The sequence below is a fragment of the Haplochromis burtoni genome, unplaced genomic scaffold (genome assembly GCF_018398535.1).
Source record: "Haplochromis burtoni strain Fernald_Lab_line unplaced genomic scaffold, NCSU_Asbu1 Contig_13, whole genome shotgun sequence".
Classification (NCBI taxonomy): Eukaryota; Metazoa; Chordata; class Actinopteri; order Cichliformes; family Cichlidae; genus Haplochromis; species Haplochromis burtoni.
This window is the reverse complement of record NW_024582374.1, coordinates 3,535,947-3,554,167: the sequence shown is the minus strand read 5'-3', so window position 1 is coordinate 3,554,167 and position 18,221 is coordinate 3,535,947. Positions and strand designations below refer to the sequence as shown.

General features: G+C 42.3%; 1 protein-coding gene across 9 annotated transcripts in view; it reads right to left on the bottom strand.

The window, feature by feature from the left end:
* unc13a (unc-13 homolog A (C. elegans)) overlaps nucleotides 1–18,221 on the bottom strand; it is a 46,450-nt gene that overhangs the window by 5,204 nt on the left and 23,025 nt on the right. For 2 of the 9 annotated variants that reach the window (XM_042216868.1, XM_042216895.1), the window contains 23 exons: nucleotides 17,281–17,450; nucleotides 17,034–17,149; nucleotides 15,931–16,094; nucleotides 15,650–15,803; nucleotides 15,390–15,458; nucleotides 14,990–15,079; nucleotides 14,460–14,594; nucleotides 12,302–12,435; nucleotides 12,023–12,108; nucleotides 11,030–11,156; nucleotides 10,818–10,914; nucleotides 9,967–10,110; nucleotides 9,678–9,755; nucleotides 9,467–9,544; nucleotides 9,208–9,296; nucleotides 8,976–9,122; nucleotides 8,125–8,248; nucleotides 6,965–6,970; nucleotides 5,235–5,264; nucleotides 4,086–4,142; nucleotides 3,857–3,937; nucleotides 3,225–3,372; nucleotides 2,405–2,461 (listed from right to left, as the gene is read on the bottom strand). In XM_042216868.1, the coding sequence (XP_042072802.1) occupies nucleotides 2,405–2,461; nucleotides 3,225–3,372; nucleotides 3,857–3,937; nucleotides 4,086–4,142; nucleotides 5,235–5,264; nucleotides 6,965–6,970; nucleotides 8,125–8,248; nucleotides 8,976–9,122; nucleotides 9,208–9,296; nucleotides 9,467–9,544; nucleotides 9,678–9,755; nucleotides 9,967–10,110; nucleotides 10,818–10,914; nucleotides 11,030–11,156; nucleotides 12,023–12,108; nucleotides 12,302–12,435; nucleotides 14,460–14,594; nucleotides 14,990–15,079; nucleotides 15,390–15,458; nucleotides 15,650–15,803; nucleotides 15,931–16,094; nucleotides 17,034–17,149; nucleotides 17,281–17,450 (2,381 nt within the window). The remainder of the gene's footprint in view (nucleotides 1–2,404; nucleotides 2,462–3,224; nucleotides 3,373–3,856; nucleotides 3,938–4,085; nucleotides 4,143–5,234; nucleotides 5,265–6,964; nucleotides 6,971–8,124; nucleotides 8,249–8,975; nucleotides 9,123–9,207; nucleotides 9,297–9,466; nucleotides 9,545–9,677; nucleotides 9,756–9,966; nucleotides 10,111–10,817; nucleotides 10,915–11,029; nucleotides 11,157–12,022; nucleotides 12,109–12,301; nucleotides 12,436–14,459; nucleotides 14,595–14,989; nucleotides 15,080–15,389; nucleotides 15,459–15,649; nucleotides 15,804–15,930; nucleotides 16,095–17,033; nucleotides 17,150–17,280; nucleotides 17,451–18,221) is intronic. The other 7 variants (XM_042216886.1, XM_042216898.1, XM_042216891.1 and 4 more) reach the window with 5 other exon arrangements.

The following is an 18,221-nucleotide window of genomic DNA, read 5'->3' as shown; positions in this document are numbered from 1 at the left end:
TCAATCAAACATCAAAGTCATTTAACTGTTTCATCTCTACGCTACGCCAGACCTGGGCTTGTTTGGGGTCCTTGGAGTTCTACTTTTTGCCTGAGGAAGAAGATGACAAGTCTAGATGGCTTTCACCAGGCTCTAACACCTTTGTCTGGGAGGGAGGATGATGATCTTTCCTTGTGCCGCATGTGAACAAGCGGTTTATATCCACGTACAACTCCAGAAGGATACAGTGACAGATGGACATTCATTTTCAGTGTTTTAATTAGCGTCTTCGCTCTGTCAACGGTATCTTTGTGGCGACGACCAGCAGCCTGTGTGTTTGTGTTTTTAACCAGCCGCCCACTAAACAAGGTGTCTGTGGGAGTTAGACGGCAGAGTGTTCCTGGCACGCGGCTCTCTGCATCTCTCAGGGGAGCATTATGGGATTGCTGGTTTCACTGCCAACAGGACCAAAGAGAGCAGCAGTCATCCATCTGGCCTTGTCTACTCAGTAGAGGACATCCATGAGAGATGAGAAAGAAACTTTTCTGGCTGGGAGGCAGGAAGATGTTGCCAGGAAAAAGCAGCCCCTTTCTTCGTTAACAAACACAGCAATCAGAGGCACATTTTGCACCATATTGCAAAACGTCACCAAAATAGCTATTAAATCTCAGAATTGTACTTTAAATGTGCCAAAGCATCGCCTGAGTTTGCCACTTATTCACAAATGAGTTGATTATTTTAACCGCAAATATCGGCGCTCACAGCCAGCAGCACGCGAGACCGACCGACAGCGCTGATCAAAGACTCTTTCAGCTGCGAGTAAATTCCACTGAGCTTTGGTCATTCATCCTGCTCTAATCATCCACTCTAATATGGTTGGAGAAACTACTCAGTGAAATCTGTTTGACAGGGAGTTAATTTGCTTCCTTGTTACAGTCAGGGACATCCACCAGCTGGCAGGAAGGCGAAAGATACGCTTCTTTGCTGCTTGTTTATTCAATCTCAAATAGATGATTTTCCATAAAACTTGCAAAAAGGAGCATTTGAATTATTTCCAGTCATACTTCATCAGAACTAAAAAGCTGGTGTCACCATTTTGAACAGGTAAAGGATGAGAAAGTGAGATTCAGCTCAGTCAGACAATCAAACTTGAGAACACACCAGTTCAGAGCAACACTTCAAAATCTCAACTATTCCAACAAAATTCATTTGCTAGTGTTTGTTGGTAGTGGATACCTTTCACAGTTAGGCATTAATCTGCATAAAAATCTACTTTGAATGCTTTTCTTTCCTTACACATTTCCATCTTTGGTCTCTTTCCAGAGGAAAGTGACACAACTTGACGTGTAACAGACTGCAGTGTTAACAATGTCATATTGAGCCGCTCATCTGAGATGACTGTCGGGGTGCTAGGGCTTGCGCAGCACCAGATCATCATCGAAGCATCAAATTAAACGGCGAAGCCAAGTGCACACACAAACAGCAGAATGCATATGTCTCTGTGTGAGCGTGTATGAACATACCGCATCTGAGAGCAAGTCAGACTCTTTTATTCTGATCTAAAGAGACGGAAATCAGACCACCTGACCAGATGGACTGTTTGTGATTGGCTAGATCTGTTAAGGGGAGACGAGCTGAGAACCCTTTCCCATCACTGCTTTGGGGAGGGTGGCGCTGCGTGTGGAAGCTGACTGGGTGTTTCCATCTCTGCCTGCTTTTGGATGCGATCGCAGGGTAGGGAAGGACAGAGAGCCCTCCCAGACAAACTAAGCCAACAGCCATCATCATCTTCATAATAATCCTACTCTTCCTCTTCAAGCATCTGCCATTTCAAACACAGTGGGAGGGACAGTGACATTGTAAAAAAAGATTTCCTCCCAGTGTTTCTGGAAATAAATAATTGCTTCTACAACCTGAGGACAGACTCATCAGATTGCACACACACACACACACACACACACACACACACACACACACACACACACACACACAGAGCCCCCTGGCTTCTCTGGGTGACATCATGCTGCATCAGAATTCCTCCACGCTTTAATGCATTTCTATTATATTTGTCTGATGTCCGCGCATCATGCGTCGTGTCTGCTCATACATACTGTCCACGGCGTATGTATTCAGCGCAGTTCTGTACATACAGACATCAGTGTGTACGTTTCATGCATGAATGCATAAAGTTACCATTCTTGCTGTGGTGGTGGGCATGTATGTGTGTTCAAAAAGGCAGAGAGTGTGTTCAGTCTGTGCATTGCATTTGTCTGTTGGGATGAATCTGAGCAGGCAGGACAGTTTCAGGATGCACATGGGGGGGTGGGGGTGGGGGTGGGTGAAAAGGTGGAGGTTGCTGGGCTTTGTTCTGGAGGCTCTCTGGTGGTCCTTGGTGTCTCAGAGCCTCAGCCTGAGTGCCACATACCCTTTTCTGGGTAAACATCCTCACTAGTGGTGAATCTCACCCCCTTCCCGCCGAACACTGTCCCACAGACGGGGCAGGAGGTGGGAGTAGACAGAGAAAGGAGACACACGAAGAAATATGAGGTTTGCAGAGAGTTTCACAATTACAGAGTAGAAAACAGACCAACATGTAAAAAGCATTTTCCCTGATTTGTTGGGGAAATTGAGCTACTTCTACCAAATAAGCAGTGAAAAAACTGTGTCTTGCAACATCAAAAGCCACATGGCATTAGTTAAAAAATTCAATTTTAAATGATTATCCACTCAAAAGGCATTTCTACCAGTGCTCGGGGACTATGTGTGAGCGTCTGATGGCAGAAACGGGATGGCTGTTACACAGCTATGTGACAGGAGGACGGAGGCTGAGCAGCAGCATCAAAGAGAAGGAAAACAGAGTGGGTAGGTATTTATTTTTTCATTGCAAATAGCTGTCAGATCATCTACAGAATAGTGGCTGCAGTTCCAGAAGCTCGCTATCAGGAGACTCAGTATTTCAGGACAGTGAGAAATATTGTGCTGTTGCAGTCTCAATTTTACGCTCTACGAGGCACGTGAGATACTTTGAGCGTATAGAAACTTGGCATTTGGGAAAACCTTAACATCAACAGAGGGGGCAGCGAGAGGGGCTCCTCCGAGAGTGTGAGCGAAGAAGGAATACATTTCCCTTCCTCAGAGAATTATGTAAGATGCTGTAGGTAGTTAAGCTCATACTTAACAACTGAAGATACTGGAAGGTAAAGCAAATTCAAAGCCCCTCAGACACAGACAGATTTGTACGTTACCTTGAGCGTTCTGCGATTGGACAAAGGTCTTTATGAGTTTGTCTGTGGCCTGCGTGTAAAGGGACAGGGCGTAGTGGAGAGACTGAAGGTCAGGACTCTTCTCCAGGAATGTCTTCTTCAGACCCACACCACCAGCATGGAAATATTGCTGTCACATAAAAGGGCGGGGAAAAAAACATTTTACCAACATCTTCCGACCAGCAGCTGACTGAAGAAATAAAAGGGCACAAATAATTATAAACACAGCAGAGTGATCATCAGCGAATCCTGACATTCCCACAGTCACACATGAATCCAACACTAAACCAGTCAATACTGACAACTGCAGATAACAATTCAAAACGCTTCTATGATGTGCAAATTAGAGCCCCCGTAGAGCTTTAAACAATCGTTTTAACATTTGGTGCTATGTGGGTGCCTGTGTTATCTTGGGAAAATGCTTTGGGAGTGAAATTGTGTTATTTTTCTTTTATTAATTCATCCTAAAGGGATAAAAAAAAAACTCATTTCCTGGTCCCAAACTCTGGGTTTTAAGACTGTACATTTATGAATTCTTGTTTCCTGAAACGCTTGCACTGATAATAAAGAGAATATTCAATGTTTAATCACTGAAAATGAAAGTGAATCTCTACCTTGATGGTGTCGAGAGCCAACTCTATCACAGCACACTGCTTGGGTGTTAGCGCTTTGGCCTCCTCACGAACCATGTGCTCCTAAAGACACCAGCGGGAGAGGCATAAAGCAAAATGACCAATATGTCCCCCTCATATGCTCTTCCTCATATTTTCTAAGCAATTAGAGACTCAGTCCGAAGCACTGGTGCCGGGCCCAGAGCGTAAGTGTAGCAGAAACATATTGTACCTTCAGCTTGGACAGCTGTCCGAGCTCCTTGGCAGCGTTAAAGATGAGCTGAGTGCCCTGGAAGAGACAGAAAGGCAGAAGGAGGAACAAGAAAGGTAGACAAGCAGAGAGAAAGAGAGAGAGAGAGGAGCGCTGTTATTATCGGGACAAAACAACGGCGGTGGTAAATGGCTTAGTGTCACACAGAGGACAGCGACGTTTCTGACACACACATTCATAAACAGTCACTCTGAACCGCTTTACAGGTGTCACGGTACATTTTCCTTCAAGTGCTGTTATCACACTTATCTGTCTTTTAATCATTCCAAAACATTACACACAAACACTACAAGGAGAAGGGAAAGTGGTTCAGCTCGTAGTAAGGGCAGGAAAATAGACATATTTGTGCACTCAAATGCACACAGACACACTCACTCTCCCTCTCTCTCACACACACACACACACACACACACACACACACATACATATCTAGCAGCTATAAAGCTTCACCGTGGTGTGTGCTGGTATTTATTGGTCCAGCCTATTGCAGTACTCTTGTAAGAAGATGTATCCTAAGTACTGCTGACTGTAATTACAAATACGGTTTTGAAAGTTTACCAAAACCAACTGTAGTTTTGTATTCTTTCAAATAATGCAATAAAAAAAGAATAGCAGAAAAGTTTCAGGAAGAGCTTTATTAGCAAATAACAGAGTGCACTTCTGAAACTGTGGGGAAGCAACAGGGAAGAATAATCCAGCATCCCTCCACTGCTACTCTATGCTAAACTGTCAGTCGTGCAGATAGATGTGCCTTTGGTTGCAGGGGCTGCTGTGATGAATATACTTTTTTACCCTGCAAGCTTGGCTTCCCTTTGATTTGGCTGTGAAGCTAAACCACACTCTGTTGTCTTTTTGGTTTTTTGCACATAGCCAGCCAGGTCTGAGTCAAATTAAGTGACTGCTGAACACACTGACTTTCTGTGTTTAAGTCACAAATGTCTACATCCAATAGAGGTATGTTTACAGCACACTATAAAAAGCACTATGTAGATAGTGAAAAAAACAATATTTCCACTGCTTTGTTTGACTGAGGGAGAGAGACATAGACATGGAGAGAAGACGTGGAGGAGAGAGACAAGACACATTGATCTAAAGGGGTTTAGTCCTTACATCGCTGTGAGAAGCACTCTTCAGCCTCCCCTGGAAAGAGAGCATGTGGTTAATACTTCAAGCAGTGGCCAGTCCCTGCTGTCTGACTTCACGCTCACTGGCTGCATAAGAGCGTGCAATCAAAAGCTCAGACGTTGCTTTAAAAATGTTAACGAATGTTGGAAAAACCCTCGTCAGTTTTTTCAGTTTATTTCTTTTTTTGATCGATTGCCAATCCAACATTAGGAGAGTAAATGCTTTGACTGCACTCTGTTCACTTATGATTATTGCAGAGATATTGTTTGCATGTGGTCTGATATTTCAGCCAGGCCACTCGTAACCTGTTTGCATGCAATCCAAAGCAAAAACAGTGCCAGGAAGCATGAAAGAATGGAAAAATCTAAATGTATCTTAGCACGTAATAGTTTCCATTAAAGAAATGTAATATAACATCTTGGTCAAAGTTAAAATAAAAATTGTACCTAGGCGAAACATATGCATACTCTCTTTACTGCACAATAAGAAATTCATTTTCTGGCTATCAATCACAGCACACGAACATTTTACCTGCATGAAAAATACAGGGCGCTCAGTCACGTGAACAAAGTCACAGACTAAAATTGGGCTTATCATGAAAGAAATCGTTTTACAATATTTAGATTTATGCACAAATTGAACAGGATGGTGCTAGTGAGTTTTAGGTGTGATGGCAGGCCGATAGTTTTACCAGTTTCTTAGTGGAATCACTGAAAGATAATATTTTCAATAATTATGCAGCATTAAAGCTCTGTGCAGTAACTTCCATCCAAAGAACAATTTTAGAGTCTGCATCTTTATGATGTTAAACCAGCTTCTCTTAAATAATTTATTGGAAGTTACCAGAGATCAGAATGAATAACTTGACATTAAAATAAATGTTTTCATACATCTTTAGGCTGTCAGCATCAGAAAGTGAAATATTTGGTCCTAAGACATTAAGAAAACAAACCGTGTACCTCGTTTGCACAACCTAAACCCAAGAAATAGCATTGAGACTATTTATAAAAACACAATGACAGTAATTATAGCAACAACAGAACACGAAACCAAACCAGAAGAGACCAACAGGACAGGTCCGCAGAGACATACAGTGCACTACAGTGTCGTACAGGATACTGAGAGAAGACTGCAGTGTTGAAATAGATCAGATGCAAGCAACAAACCCACAGTAGGGGGTAGGAAGGCAGGACACAGTTCAAACAGGTAGGAAAGGTGGGGACAGTGGGGTGAGAGGATTGGAAAGGGCGGAAAAGGGGTGCTGGAGTTTGGTCGGGACAGTAGATACCAAGCTACCGAGAGATCAGTCACCTCACCGGGGTCCCCATAAAAGGGCGCAATGCATGAGAAGAAACAAGCCAAACCCAGGCACAACAGAGGAGAGGAGTACCATTTCCTGTTTGAGGAGAGCGTTCATGAAGAAGAGACAGCAGAAAAGGGAGAGGGGGCTAATCGGTGAAGATTGCTGAGGGGTGGGGTGGGACCTATTAGAACTAGTTAGGAATGCACCATGCTCCTGTCTTCTCAAACGAGAGACAGACTTGGAGGAGAGAAGAGAAAAGAGGAGACATGAGACAGATCAAAGAGGTGAGGTCGTGAGAAGGCAGACGGTGTGATGTGGGGTAAAAACAGGGGAAGATCGCAGCCACATATAGCAGAGAAATTGACCACCGTGGACTGACAGACAGACAAACACACAGGAGTGCTGTACTTACAATCATCTGTGGAGGGAGAGCGGTGGGAGCAGGATGTAATAGTAATCACAACAACAACAACCAGAGAGAAGGGTCAGTCAAGCTGCAAAGAGCCCCACATCAATCAAAATCACAAGTTTGGGCCCCAGGCCTGGAGGGACGTGGAGCAACTGACACCTGTTTAGAGCCTGGACTAAGCACAGGTAGAGAACTGAGCAGGCAGCCATAACACCTAAGCTAACTCGTTACAGCATCAACTCTTTGCTCATAAAGCAAATACGAGGTTTAACTTTCAGCAGCTTCACATGAAGAGTGTCGCTGTGGGTGTGATCGTGCAGCTTTGGCGCACATTAAACTCTGCGTCCTGTGACTGAAGGTCACAGTAACCACAGATTATCACTTTATTATCAGTGATATGAGGCTCTTTAGTTAATAACCAAACAGAAATAACACATATACCAAAAACAAACAAAAGAAGAGCGGCTGCTTTCCAAAATGTATCATTCTTTTCAGAAGTGGGTCGGATCCTTTAGGCTAACATTTTTATGCAACTCTGATGTGAGTTACTCATAAATCAGGAATCTCTCCAAACAACTGACATACTGGAGAGCAGCCATGAGCTGGTGCAGGAATGATATGGTGCAGTCCTTTTTTTTCTTTTTCTTTTTAAGGGTTTCGTCTGGATTGTTTGGATGAACGAAGGCACCTGCAGGGCAATGCTGCATATACTGCGTGTAGGGGGGGTGAGCAGAGGGTAGGATGTAGATGTGATGCAAAAACTGTTTGATCTTTTGCTTAGGCATGGGCCATGTTGGATTGCAACACACACAAAATGTCTGCATTTGTTTTCCCTTCTCTCGTTCTCCACCTCCTTCTTCTTTCTTTCTGTCCTTTGATGTTGCCTTGGCAGTAACAGGTGTAAGTAGAACGTACTTGTGCACGTGTAGGCCTTATATACTGCAGGGGTCACCATATGAACATGTAATATCTTCATTTATATTGCTATAAACATCCGCAAGGACTTCAAATAATCATTAAACATTTTGTAAAGAGATGATAGCGATGGATATGTGTACATGTCTCTTTCGTCTACACAAATTAGCCAAGAAAACATCTCTAAATATGTCTATTTTGTGTGTTTGTATGTTCTTTTGTGCATTTATACTTCTATGCGCTCTTACCGTTTGGTCTGTGAGCGGTGGCAGAACGATGGTCTTCTCCATGGTGTTCATCACCAGCTTCCACAGCTCCTTCAACACACGTTTCAGCACAGTCTTTTCACAGATCTTAGCAAACAAAGTCAGGCTGGCAGGAGGAGGGAGAGACACAAGTAAGAAAGAGACGTAAGTATTAAGCAGCAGAGGGGAAAAGACACAGTCTACCTGAAGAAAAATCGGATCATCAAAAGAAAAAGAGGTAATATGAAAAAGAGAAATACCTTCATGAGGGAAAAAAACGCTCAGAAAAGCAGAAAATTTGGGGAAATTTCAATATTTTTCATTCATTCACGGGCAAATAACATTTCCAAGTCATTCCTACAAAAACAAGGGTGGTTGTGGCATCCTATTATTGCACCACAGTTAAATTCAGTGAACTCTTAAGAAACCGTTAATTCATAAATGTTTGTAAAGACAGCGTGCACGGCTAGGTGATGGATTGTACACTGTACACCTGTGGGAATCGGACTGAAAACACCCAAATTCAAAGAGTAAAAGATACGGACTAATACTTTTATCCATATATCGTATAACCACAACCAACAAAGCCAAAGATTCAAACAATCACATCAGTGTATTCACTGGTAATCCCTGAAAGATGAAAGCTCAGTCTCCAGAGTGTTTTAAAGGTCAGTTTTTTTCTACTCTTTCATCTTGATTATGTTATTGTGCAGGAATATCTCCAGCTCTAGCCACGAGCATCGTTACCCTACCCACCTACTGTTCAAATCTTCTATCTACAAGTCAATCAGGCAGTCAGTCAGAAGAAACTTGCTTCCAAATAGGGAATCATTTTAAGCTAAAGATTGGCTCACTTGCTGTCCAGGAACTCCATGATTGGCTGCAGGACATTGTCAGCATCCTGGGCCACGCTGCTGGCATTTCCCACATTTGAGGTTCCCTTAACCTGAGCCAAGATGTCTCCCATCTGCTTAACATTTTCCTCAATATGAGGCTGGAAACTACAGAGGATGAAAGGGAGAAGCGTTTAAGAGACTGCATCTGTAGCGTTCATTTGCATATGAATATGTGTGAGCGTGTTCCCACCTGACAGCAAAGACCCTGCTGAGATCATCCATGACATTGTTGAGTTTGACTTGCAGGTCTTTCAGGATATCACTAGCTTCAACACACAGCTAAAATGCCACAATAAAAACACACAAACTCACTCAGCTGTTTGGGTTGACTGGCGGCTGTGTGATAGGATAATAATAACACATGGCTGATATACTAGCATTAGGAACTATGTCTGAATAATTAAACAGTCTAAGTTTTGGCTGTTTGCGAGTGGAGAAGAGTCGCTCACATCTTTTCCACCCATGGCTTCAAACATCTTCTCCAGCTGCACCCTCAGCTGCTGGATGTTGTTGATCAGGATGCAGGGCTAAAAGGAAGCGGACACATGCGCATGTTTTTATGTTTATTCCAAAAGTTGGCTTTCGGTTTTTGGCAAACAGAATAAAATGAGACCATCTGTGGAAAAACCACATTGGGTCATTATGTCTTTGGCCACTCACCACTTTCTCCATGGTGACATAGTTGGCAAACAGCTTTGATATGATGTCAGCATAGGACAGAAGCACATTGCTGATGGTCTGGAGAAGAAAACAACAAAGGAAATTTTTTTTTTTTCTGCTCTTGTGTAAAGTGTCCTTGGGTTTCTTAAAGGGCGCTATACAAATCAAAGTTCTTCTTATTATTATTGTTATTATAAAAAATGTTGTAACATGTACAGAAAAAAAATTGAAGACCTCGGTCTTGCATTTTTATTTTGTAACCTGCAAATGACATTTTCACTGCATCTACCTTGGCGAAGCGCTTCATGTAGTGTCCTACAATCTGCGGATCTGGGCACTCTAACTTCCTGATGATCTCAAAGCTCTGGTTGAGCTGGGAAAAGACATCCACAACCGAACAGGAGAACAGAGCATGCTCCGATGTGACCTGGAACTGCAGGGCAGAAAAGATACGCGGGAAGATTAAAAACTGGGGGAAATTAAAGGAGAAAAAGTCACAAGAAGGGGATGAGTAAGGTTGCAGGTGAGATTGTGTGCCCGTCTAAGACCATACAGACAGACCATTAGATGCTTTATTAAACTGGACCTTTGATATATTTCACTGCCTGTACAGAGACTCTGACCTCTCAGAGCCAGCCGTACAGACAGTTAGACAGCCATCCAGTGACAGGTGGGAGCTCCTGTCTGTCTCCTTGTAATTGGCTGCTGGTTACCGCCTGGTCCTTAATTGGCTAGAGGTGAGTAGGTGCTACTCCAGGGAGTCAGGGTAATGAGTTGAGGACAGCTTTTCTGCAGTCAAACCTTTGGAATAAGGCCATTAATTTACAATGTCCTGCTGTAACAGAATCATCTTTGGCTTTAAGCATATGCAAGTCACGGGCACTCTTTTTGAAAACTTCCCAAGAATCTGCACTGCTGAGTCCATGCTTTCTATTTCAGTCTTTGAAGAATGCAGGGGAGACAGGAGAACGTGTGGGAGGCGGGGCGGGAGTGGGGAAGAAACTTTGGATGATAACTCTGAGTGTGGCAGAGGAAGTACAAAGGATGGATTACAATAATTCTGCTTGAATAACAACAGCGACTCAGCGCTTCAAGAGGGCTGAAGGAGAGATAAGGAGGAAGGGAGCTGGAAACGTTTACCCCATCTTTTTTGTCTCTTTCCAAAGCACCGTGCAGAAAGTCACGAGACACTTCTTCGTTTTCATCCAGCCACTGGATGACAAATGGCTCAAACCACCTACGGGGAGCAACAATTTAGATATTTGCAAACTAAATTCGAGCATTTCAAAAATGGATTCTATAATTCTTTTTCACCGGATGCGTCTGTTTCTACAAAACAAGATGCTACTCACGCAGGATATTCAGGCACTCTGCTCTTGAAGAAGGGCAGGTCCTTGCAGTACTCGTTGTACAGCCACTTGACCTTGAAGTGCAGGTTCATGTAATCTGCACTCTTGCACAGGCGGTTTTTTTCATGCTCTGTGAAAAAGAGAAAACACGTATTTCCAGGACTGTTTAGGCGGCCAGCATTTCCTGCAGCTCTGTTATGCACAGAGAAACTGAAAAACTGACACTTTACAGATCATTTTATAGAATAAATAGTTTTAAAATACACAAACATGATTCCAGTCATGCTTGGATAGAGCCAAATCCTCTTTTTGTCTTATCAGAAACTTTATTTTTATGCATAAATACTTTTTTAAAATATCAGATAAAAAATATGCATGCTAGAAATCAGAATATGCATATCACAAGATCTACCAAAATTAATATATTTTGCTTCATTGTTTGAAAAAATGAGATCTTTGCTCTCAGCAGCGGTACTGGAAGATTTAAATCAGGCAGGCAGTTAGTCAGCAAGAACAGCTGCTTGTCATGGAGCACACATTCAGTGTGTGTGTGTGTGTGTGTGTGTGTGTGTGTGTGTGTGTGTGTGTGTGTGTGTGTGTGTGTGTGTGTGTGTGTGTGTGGGCGTATGTGTTTTAATGATTAAAATGGTTTTTTGGTTTTGGAGGATGTAGATAGCCACGAGTGGAATAACTGGATCATTTTATTGCTAATACAAAAACAAAACTTGCGTATAGTGTTTGTATGACTGTAACATTCAAGAGAGTTTAATATAATAGGTGGCTTTTTAATATCCATTTGTATATACTGAGTGGGAGTCCAGCTATGGCCAATAACCAGTGAGCTGAACTACCAGCAGCCAATAGTTAAACAAAAGCACAGACGTTTAATTAAATTCTCTGAATATTAACTGGATTCTTTTCTTTTCTGTGTTTTTGTATGCTCGCTACTTTTAAGACTACAGCACAATACTAACTGTATTATCGGTTTTTACTCACCTTCCATTGCATACTTCATATCCTGAGCAAATAAGTTCCACATAACTTCCGCGCTGATTTTACCCACATTGAGCTCCTGAGGGAATCTGGATGCAGAAGGAGAACATGTAACCGGGAAAGCTGACGAGAGCCTCAGAGTGCAGTTTTAATGGCACTATGAGAAACTGTGGATAACTACATAACATTAAAATGTCATTAAACCCATTCTGTTTAAATTTGTACAAGGAAACAAAGCAAACACAAAGGTAGAACGGCCGTGTAGAAAACTTAGAGACATACTGATTTAGGCAAGGAGTGTAAGAGTTCTTGTCTTCCTCAATGATTGAGACGATAAGTGTGATAAACTTGGACCAGAAGTCGAGGTTTTTGATGCTGGGTCCTTGCTCCTCTGGGGGCACAGCACCCTGCTTGGCCTGGGAAAGCAACAACATGAGTGGCGTTATAATGACTCATGACAATGGCTTTCTGAGGTTTACCTGCTATCATTGCCCCTTTTGGCTGAAAAATCTGCACATAAGTGAATTTTGATCAGTGAAACGGTTTTTAAAGCCGTACAACAGGATGTCCAGAGTCGTGTAATTGTGTAATCTTAATGTGAATTTTACCAATAATATTTCTGTCGTCTGCAACGGGGAGACGTTTTTGGAGGGAAATCTCGACTGCGTTGTTAACTCAACAACTCATACATATTAAACACTTGCTGCTCAAACAGCTTTAAACAGACTGCGAATGTCAACTGTCTGGTCGACTTCTTTGAAACAGCTGAAGATGTGCTGAGAAAAAACAAAACAAAACACTGAGCTGGCTGCTGCAGGGTTTGAAGAGTGAAGAATGATCTTGCAGAGATTTCAACAAAATATAGCAAAGTCCCTCAGGATGAAATGTTTTATTCAAAGAGAAAAAAATGCTTATTTGAAATTCACGGGGAAGTCAGAATTGGGCTTGGTGCTTTAATGAGGGCTCAAAGCAAGTTCTAGAAATCGCTGTTGGAATCGGCTACAGGAGTGACGGATGGAAGAGCCTGGCTTCACCAGACTAAGACACGGACTTACCGTGCACACACACACACACACACACACACAAACCTACAACATGCACACAAGTGTCTACATATGGAATGAGGACAAAACTGAAATCCTTTTTGTATTAGAAATGTAAAAATGTAAATATTATTCTCTTTGTAGTGATCACTTCTGGGTAAAACCGCTGATTTTGATCACTAAAGTTGTACTTCCACCTGTAATTCAATCAGCTGATGAGTTTCTAAAACTTTAAGCTTTTTCCCCTGCTTTGATTTTACTTTGTTTTCACACAAAGAAAACTCCAAGCGAAGCAAAACGTGTCGCTACAAACCGCATGAGAAAGTTCAGTCTGCTTGTTGGCCAGATGTGCAAGAGGAACAATAGAAAAGGAAGGAAGAAGACGCAGTATTCTGAGCTACAGGATAACTTTGCAATGTCACTTCTTCCAATTCTTTAAAGTTTGTGTACTCTGCAGGCTTATGGTACTCTGCTACATCCCAGGAAGCAAAGCATGCCTGACTATCAGAAGGCAAACGCACAGCATACATTCAGTGGTTGGGTCAGATCATGTTCCCACCATAAACGAATCAGTCTGAAGTTCATTTGGAACTGGATCGAGACCGCCTCCTCGAATGCGTCTGTGGTAGATTCACTGCAAGTGCAATTACCCTGCTCGTGTCTGCAGAAGCGAACCGCACCAAGACGGAAAATGAACCAGAATTCAATTTAAGCAGACTTAATGGTGCAGGTGTGAAGGCGCTGAGATTGTGGTTGGGCTGTCATTATTCCCGGCATTTTGCTTAAGGGAAACTGAACCGGACAGAAGTTAAATGTAAGCAAAACGATCATCAGTCACTGGAAATCTACAGCAAAAATTCCAAAGGAAACCTCAATGCCTTTTGCCACTGAATGAAATATACCAAGTTTATGTGTTTTGCTTGGTAACGACCAGAAGCTAAGAACGATATCAACTAAAAACAGATCAAGTTTGTCCAAAACCAAACAAGAACCAAGGAAAAAATGGACTAAACAAATAAACCAAATAAACAAATCATAATTCAGCACTTTTTGTTTCTATAATTTGCTGTAAGCAGATGTAACAATGAGAATTTTTAACAAAGATTAAACTCAAAGACCGTTGATGTACCTTTAAGTAAATAAAAAATGAACAAATGCAGATACCATCACCATCACACCTGAACATCTGCACTTTTCTAACTGTTTGATTCTGTATGTTCTGAAGTCCAGTACATGTACGCATGCATGGTGTGCTAACAAGGCTTTACTTTTTTGTACTTTATTATGTTTATGCCAAAAAATATCAATTCAAAGTTGATTTTTTTGACAAAGATGGAAAAAGAAAAACATTCACTGACACACACACAGACATTCAGCCCATCACTGCTGCTTCTTACCGGGTCTGCCTGATACTCGCGACTGTAGAGCTCATGGCAGTTATTAAAGATGTATTCATAGGTGGAGTTGAGACAGGCTTTGACACAGTCCTTCACTACCTGACTGGCTCTGGGTGGCGACTGGAGCTCTTGGACCTAAACGCAGGCACAAAAATCAGACATGCAGTGACTGGATCATTCATTTGAGCTCACATTTGAAATGATGAATTTATTACAGCTGCAGAAGATAGTTAAAGTTTGGCAACAGTGCTCTCCCAAATATGCAACATAGAAGACTGGAGTAGTGAAAATAAAAATCTCCCTGGAGCCTTCACGTGGGAGGTGGGAGAGTTGAAAGATCAGGCAGTGATGCAGGGCAGCAGCACTGACACGTCAGGGGGAAAAATGGGATATTCTGCAGCTTAAATAGACGATGTGAGGAAAGCAGAGTTGGTTTGCAGAATTCTCTCCATTTCTGCTTCTGAAGAAAAGCCTTAAATCCAACTCAGCACCAAGCTTTAGGATAAAAATGGAAGAGAAAGAGACTATACCTTCATTCTGAAGAAGGTTATACTGGTGAGCAGATCCACTGTGGACTTGAGGTCCTGCAGTCTCTCAGGACTGCTGGCCGGGAAGTTGTTCTGCAATCGGGCCAAAAAAAGGAAAGAAATCAGAAACGGCGAGCCACAGTACATGAATTCACATCTGTGCTTGTCCAGTTTTTTGCATCTGTGGGCATGATCCAGCATGGTCAATCTTCACTGGCAGCAAGCCCTGTTCTGACTGTGTGGGCGTACATGGTTTCCCCAATGTGTCTGTGCACGTTTCCGATGAGCTGTCAATCTAATTAACACATTTGCCTCCTCAAATTGCTTCTGATAAAGAGAGACGTGCAAGGACGCAGAGAATCATTAGTTATAAGCCAGAAGAAATTATATAAGAGTAACTTACCCGGTACATGGACAGGTCGATCCTCAGAGAGTTATGAAGCTGATCGAGGAGCTTGACAAATCGCTCTTTCTGTGGGTAATAAAAGAAATGTGCTAATAGATTCTGTGATTAAACATAATGAAGATAAAGAGGACACGACAAAGGGAAATAACAGAGAAACTATGCCATTGCGAGAGTTAGGGGAAAATTAGTATATAAAACTATTTAATTAATAAAAGTATGACATCTAACTTTATCGATCCAGCTAAATGTTGACTCACCCCAAAATTAGAAGCAGCAAAGCGGTCAGAGGCAGAGACATTGTTGGTTGCCTGGGTGGTGTGGGCGTAGTAGGCATTGATGTTTGCCAGCAGGGTACTCATCACTGCAGGCACACCTGGGCACATGTACTTAGATGACAAGCAGGCAAAATGGCTGCAAATGAGAGGAGGACAGGCAAATGTTAGATTTTTATCTAAACAATCTACGATTGTGCCTGAACACATGGGTCTTTCTTATTAACGGTGACGTTCTGGAGTCGGGCAGTCAGCCGGGAACCTACGTCATAGCCTGGTAGATGGACTCGACTCCATAACGCATGGCAAACTCATCTACGATTTCCTGGGGAGTTTCCTCAAAGTACACTTTCCATGCATCATCCCCTTTGGCATCAGGAATCTTCACCACACCATTATTCTGGATGTCCGTCACATAATGGAAGAGATTCTAAGGAAAAGAAAGCAGAAGGCGTCGTGAGTGAAATAAAAGAGAAAAAAGGCTTGAAAAAATTCAAACAGTTATCACTCGTTTGTAAACAGTTCAGCCATTAAGACAGAGTGCGCTATAACCTCACAAGCTGTTGTGTCTGTTGGCTCTGCTGCATAAAGAGCCATAAACCCACATTATGAGGCCAACACAAGGTGCTGTCTCATCCATAAAACCTTACACCACTGTAAAATATTCTGAGTGGGTTTATGGGCACTTGAGAGGCAGTAACAGTGCCCATTTGTCAGTTAAGGTCAGCTAATGTGCTGTGAGTAATGGACTGAGTAATGACTCCATACAAAGTTGGGACTGGTCTACAATCAATCAGCAGAATTTTCTGCACGAACCCAGAGCAGAAACGTGTGTGTGTGATGCCTCTATCTTTACCTTTATCCAGAGTACTAACTCAAGTTTAATGGGTCAGTTATGAAAGTGAACATCAGTCAAGCAAATTAACTAGTTTAGCTTGGCTCATTTAAGACAGCTTCACACACACATATTCATAAACGCAGGCCGCGAAAACAACATTAGACACTTATAACAAAAGCTAATTTTGTTTGTCAAAGATTCCTGTAAACCTAGCGTAACAGTTTCAGTCAGCGCATAGCAAATAAAGAGAAGCGGTTCATTTTGACTCGCATTTAAACGACTGCTGTCTCTTTACACCGCAGACACGACTATGTGCAGAAAACAGTCAGTGTGAACGTCATGCCTTACCTGCTAAAATTAGTTGACATTTTTAGGCAGCCCGTTATGTGGAAAAAAACGATATTTGTCTATGATGCACAAACGGCGGACGAAGGATAATCTGACAAAATGCGCCCTTCTAAAAACAAAGCGGTTGAGAAGCATTCACCCTCTTTAAATGCATGTTCACTCACAGATAAAAAGCGAGTTTACCTCGTGCAGACAGGTGTACTGAACGTGATACGGAGCAACCGTTTCCTCGCCTTTGATCTCTACACTTATGTGCATGCGGATGGCCCCAGACACAGCGGATTTGTCAGTACGTTTGTCTGTGAAGAGCGCAAAACACACAGAAACACAGTCACCAGGTCTGGGTTGGAAAGAAATGATGGGTGATGAGATCCAGTATATTAAACGGGGCAGTGTACGGAGATAGAGGAGTCGTGCCAATTCAACTGACCCAGATTATACCAGACGTCCATCTCTCCGCTCAGAGTGCGGACCTCGATGATGGTTTGACCGAGGAAGTCGTCGGACTCTCGTTTGAACTTCTGCTTCACACGAGACTTAATGTCATCATCTTCATCCCACACTCGCACCTTGATGCGGTCTGAAGAGTTGTGACATTCACTGCAAAGACCAAACCGGAGAGTGAGCCAAATATACTAGGTAAACTGGCAGTTAGACAAGAAGGGCAGATTACTAGGGTGACTCGTACGTATCATATTCTTCAAGCGTAAACAGAAATCACCAGCCTTAAAAATAGACCTTGTTTATTTAACCTCCTAGGATCTGGCATCCACATATGTGGACATCACATTTTGGATTGTCCAGACCAAAATACTAAATTTTGCTCTACAAGAGCCTGATATTCACTTACGAGGACATTATACTGCCACTGCTCTATCAAAATTTAAAACTAATGTCTTCATATGTGGATCTCATTTTTCTCAGAACCAAAAATCAAGTAAAAAAATAAAAAAATCACAGAATTCTTTGTTTTTGCAGTTATCAGGTCCCAATCAGCCCAAACAGCAAAGAGAAATTAAAAGAGTTTGGGTCTTAGGAGGTTAATTAACAGTAACCATTAGGGATGGGTATCGTTTAGGTTTTATCCGATACCGGTGCCAAATCGGTACTTTTGAAACGGTGCCGGTGCTCAAACGGTGCTCAAACCGGTGCTTAAAGAATGGAGAACACAAAATTGGTCCAAAAACCTCTCATGTTCAGCTGTTTTTTGGTAAAAAGATAACAATGTTAGTCTTTTCTGCAGCTATGAGGCATATATGGTATCACTCTTGGCTGGAAGCAGTGCTTAAACAATGGAAAAAACACAAACTTTGTCCTAAACCTCTCATGTTTAACTGTTTTCCACTTTTTCTTTGGTCATTTTAGCCTTTT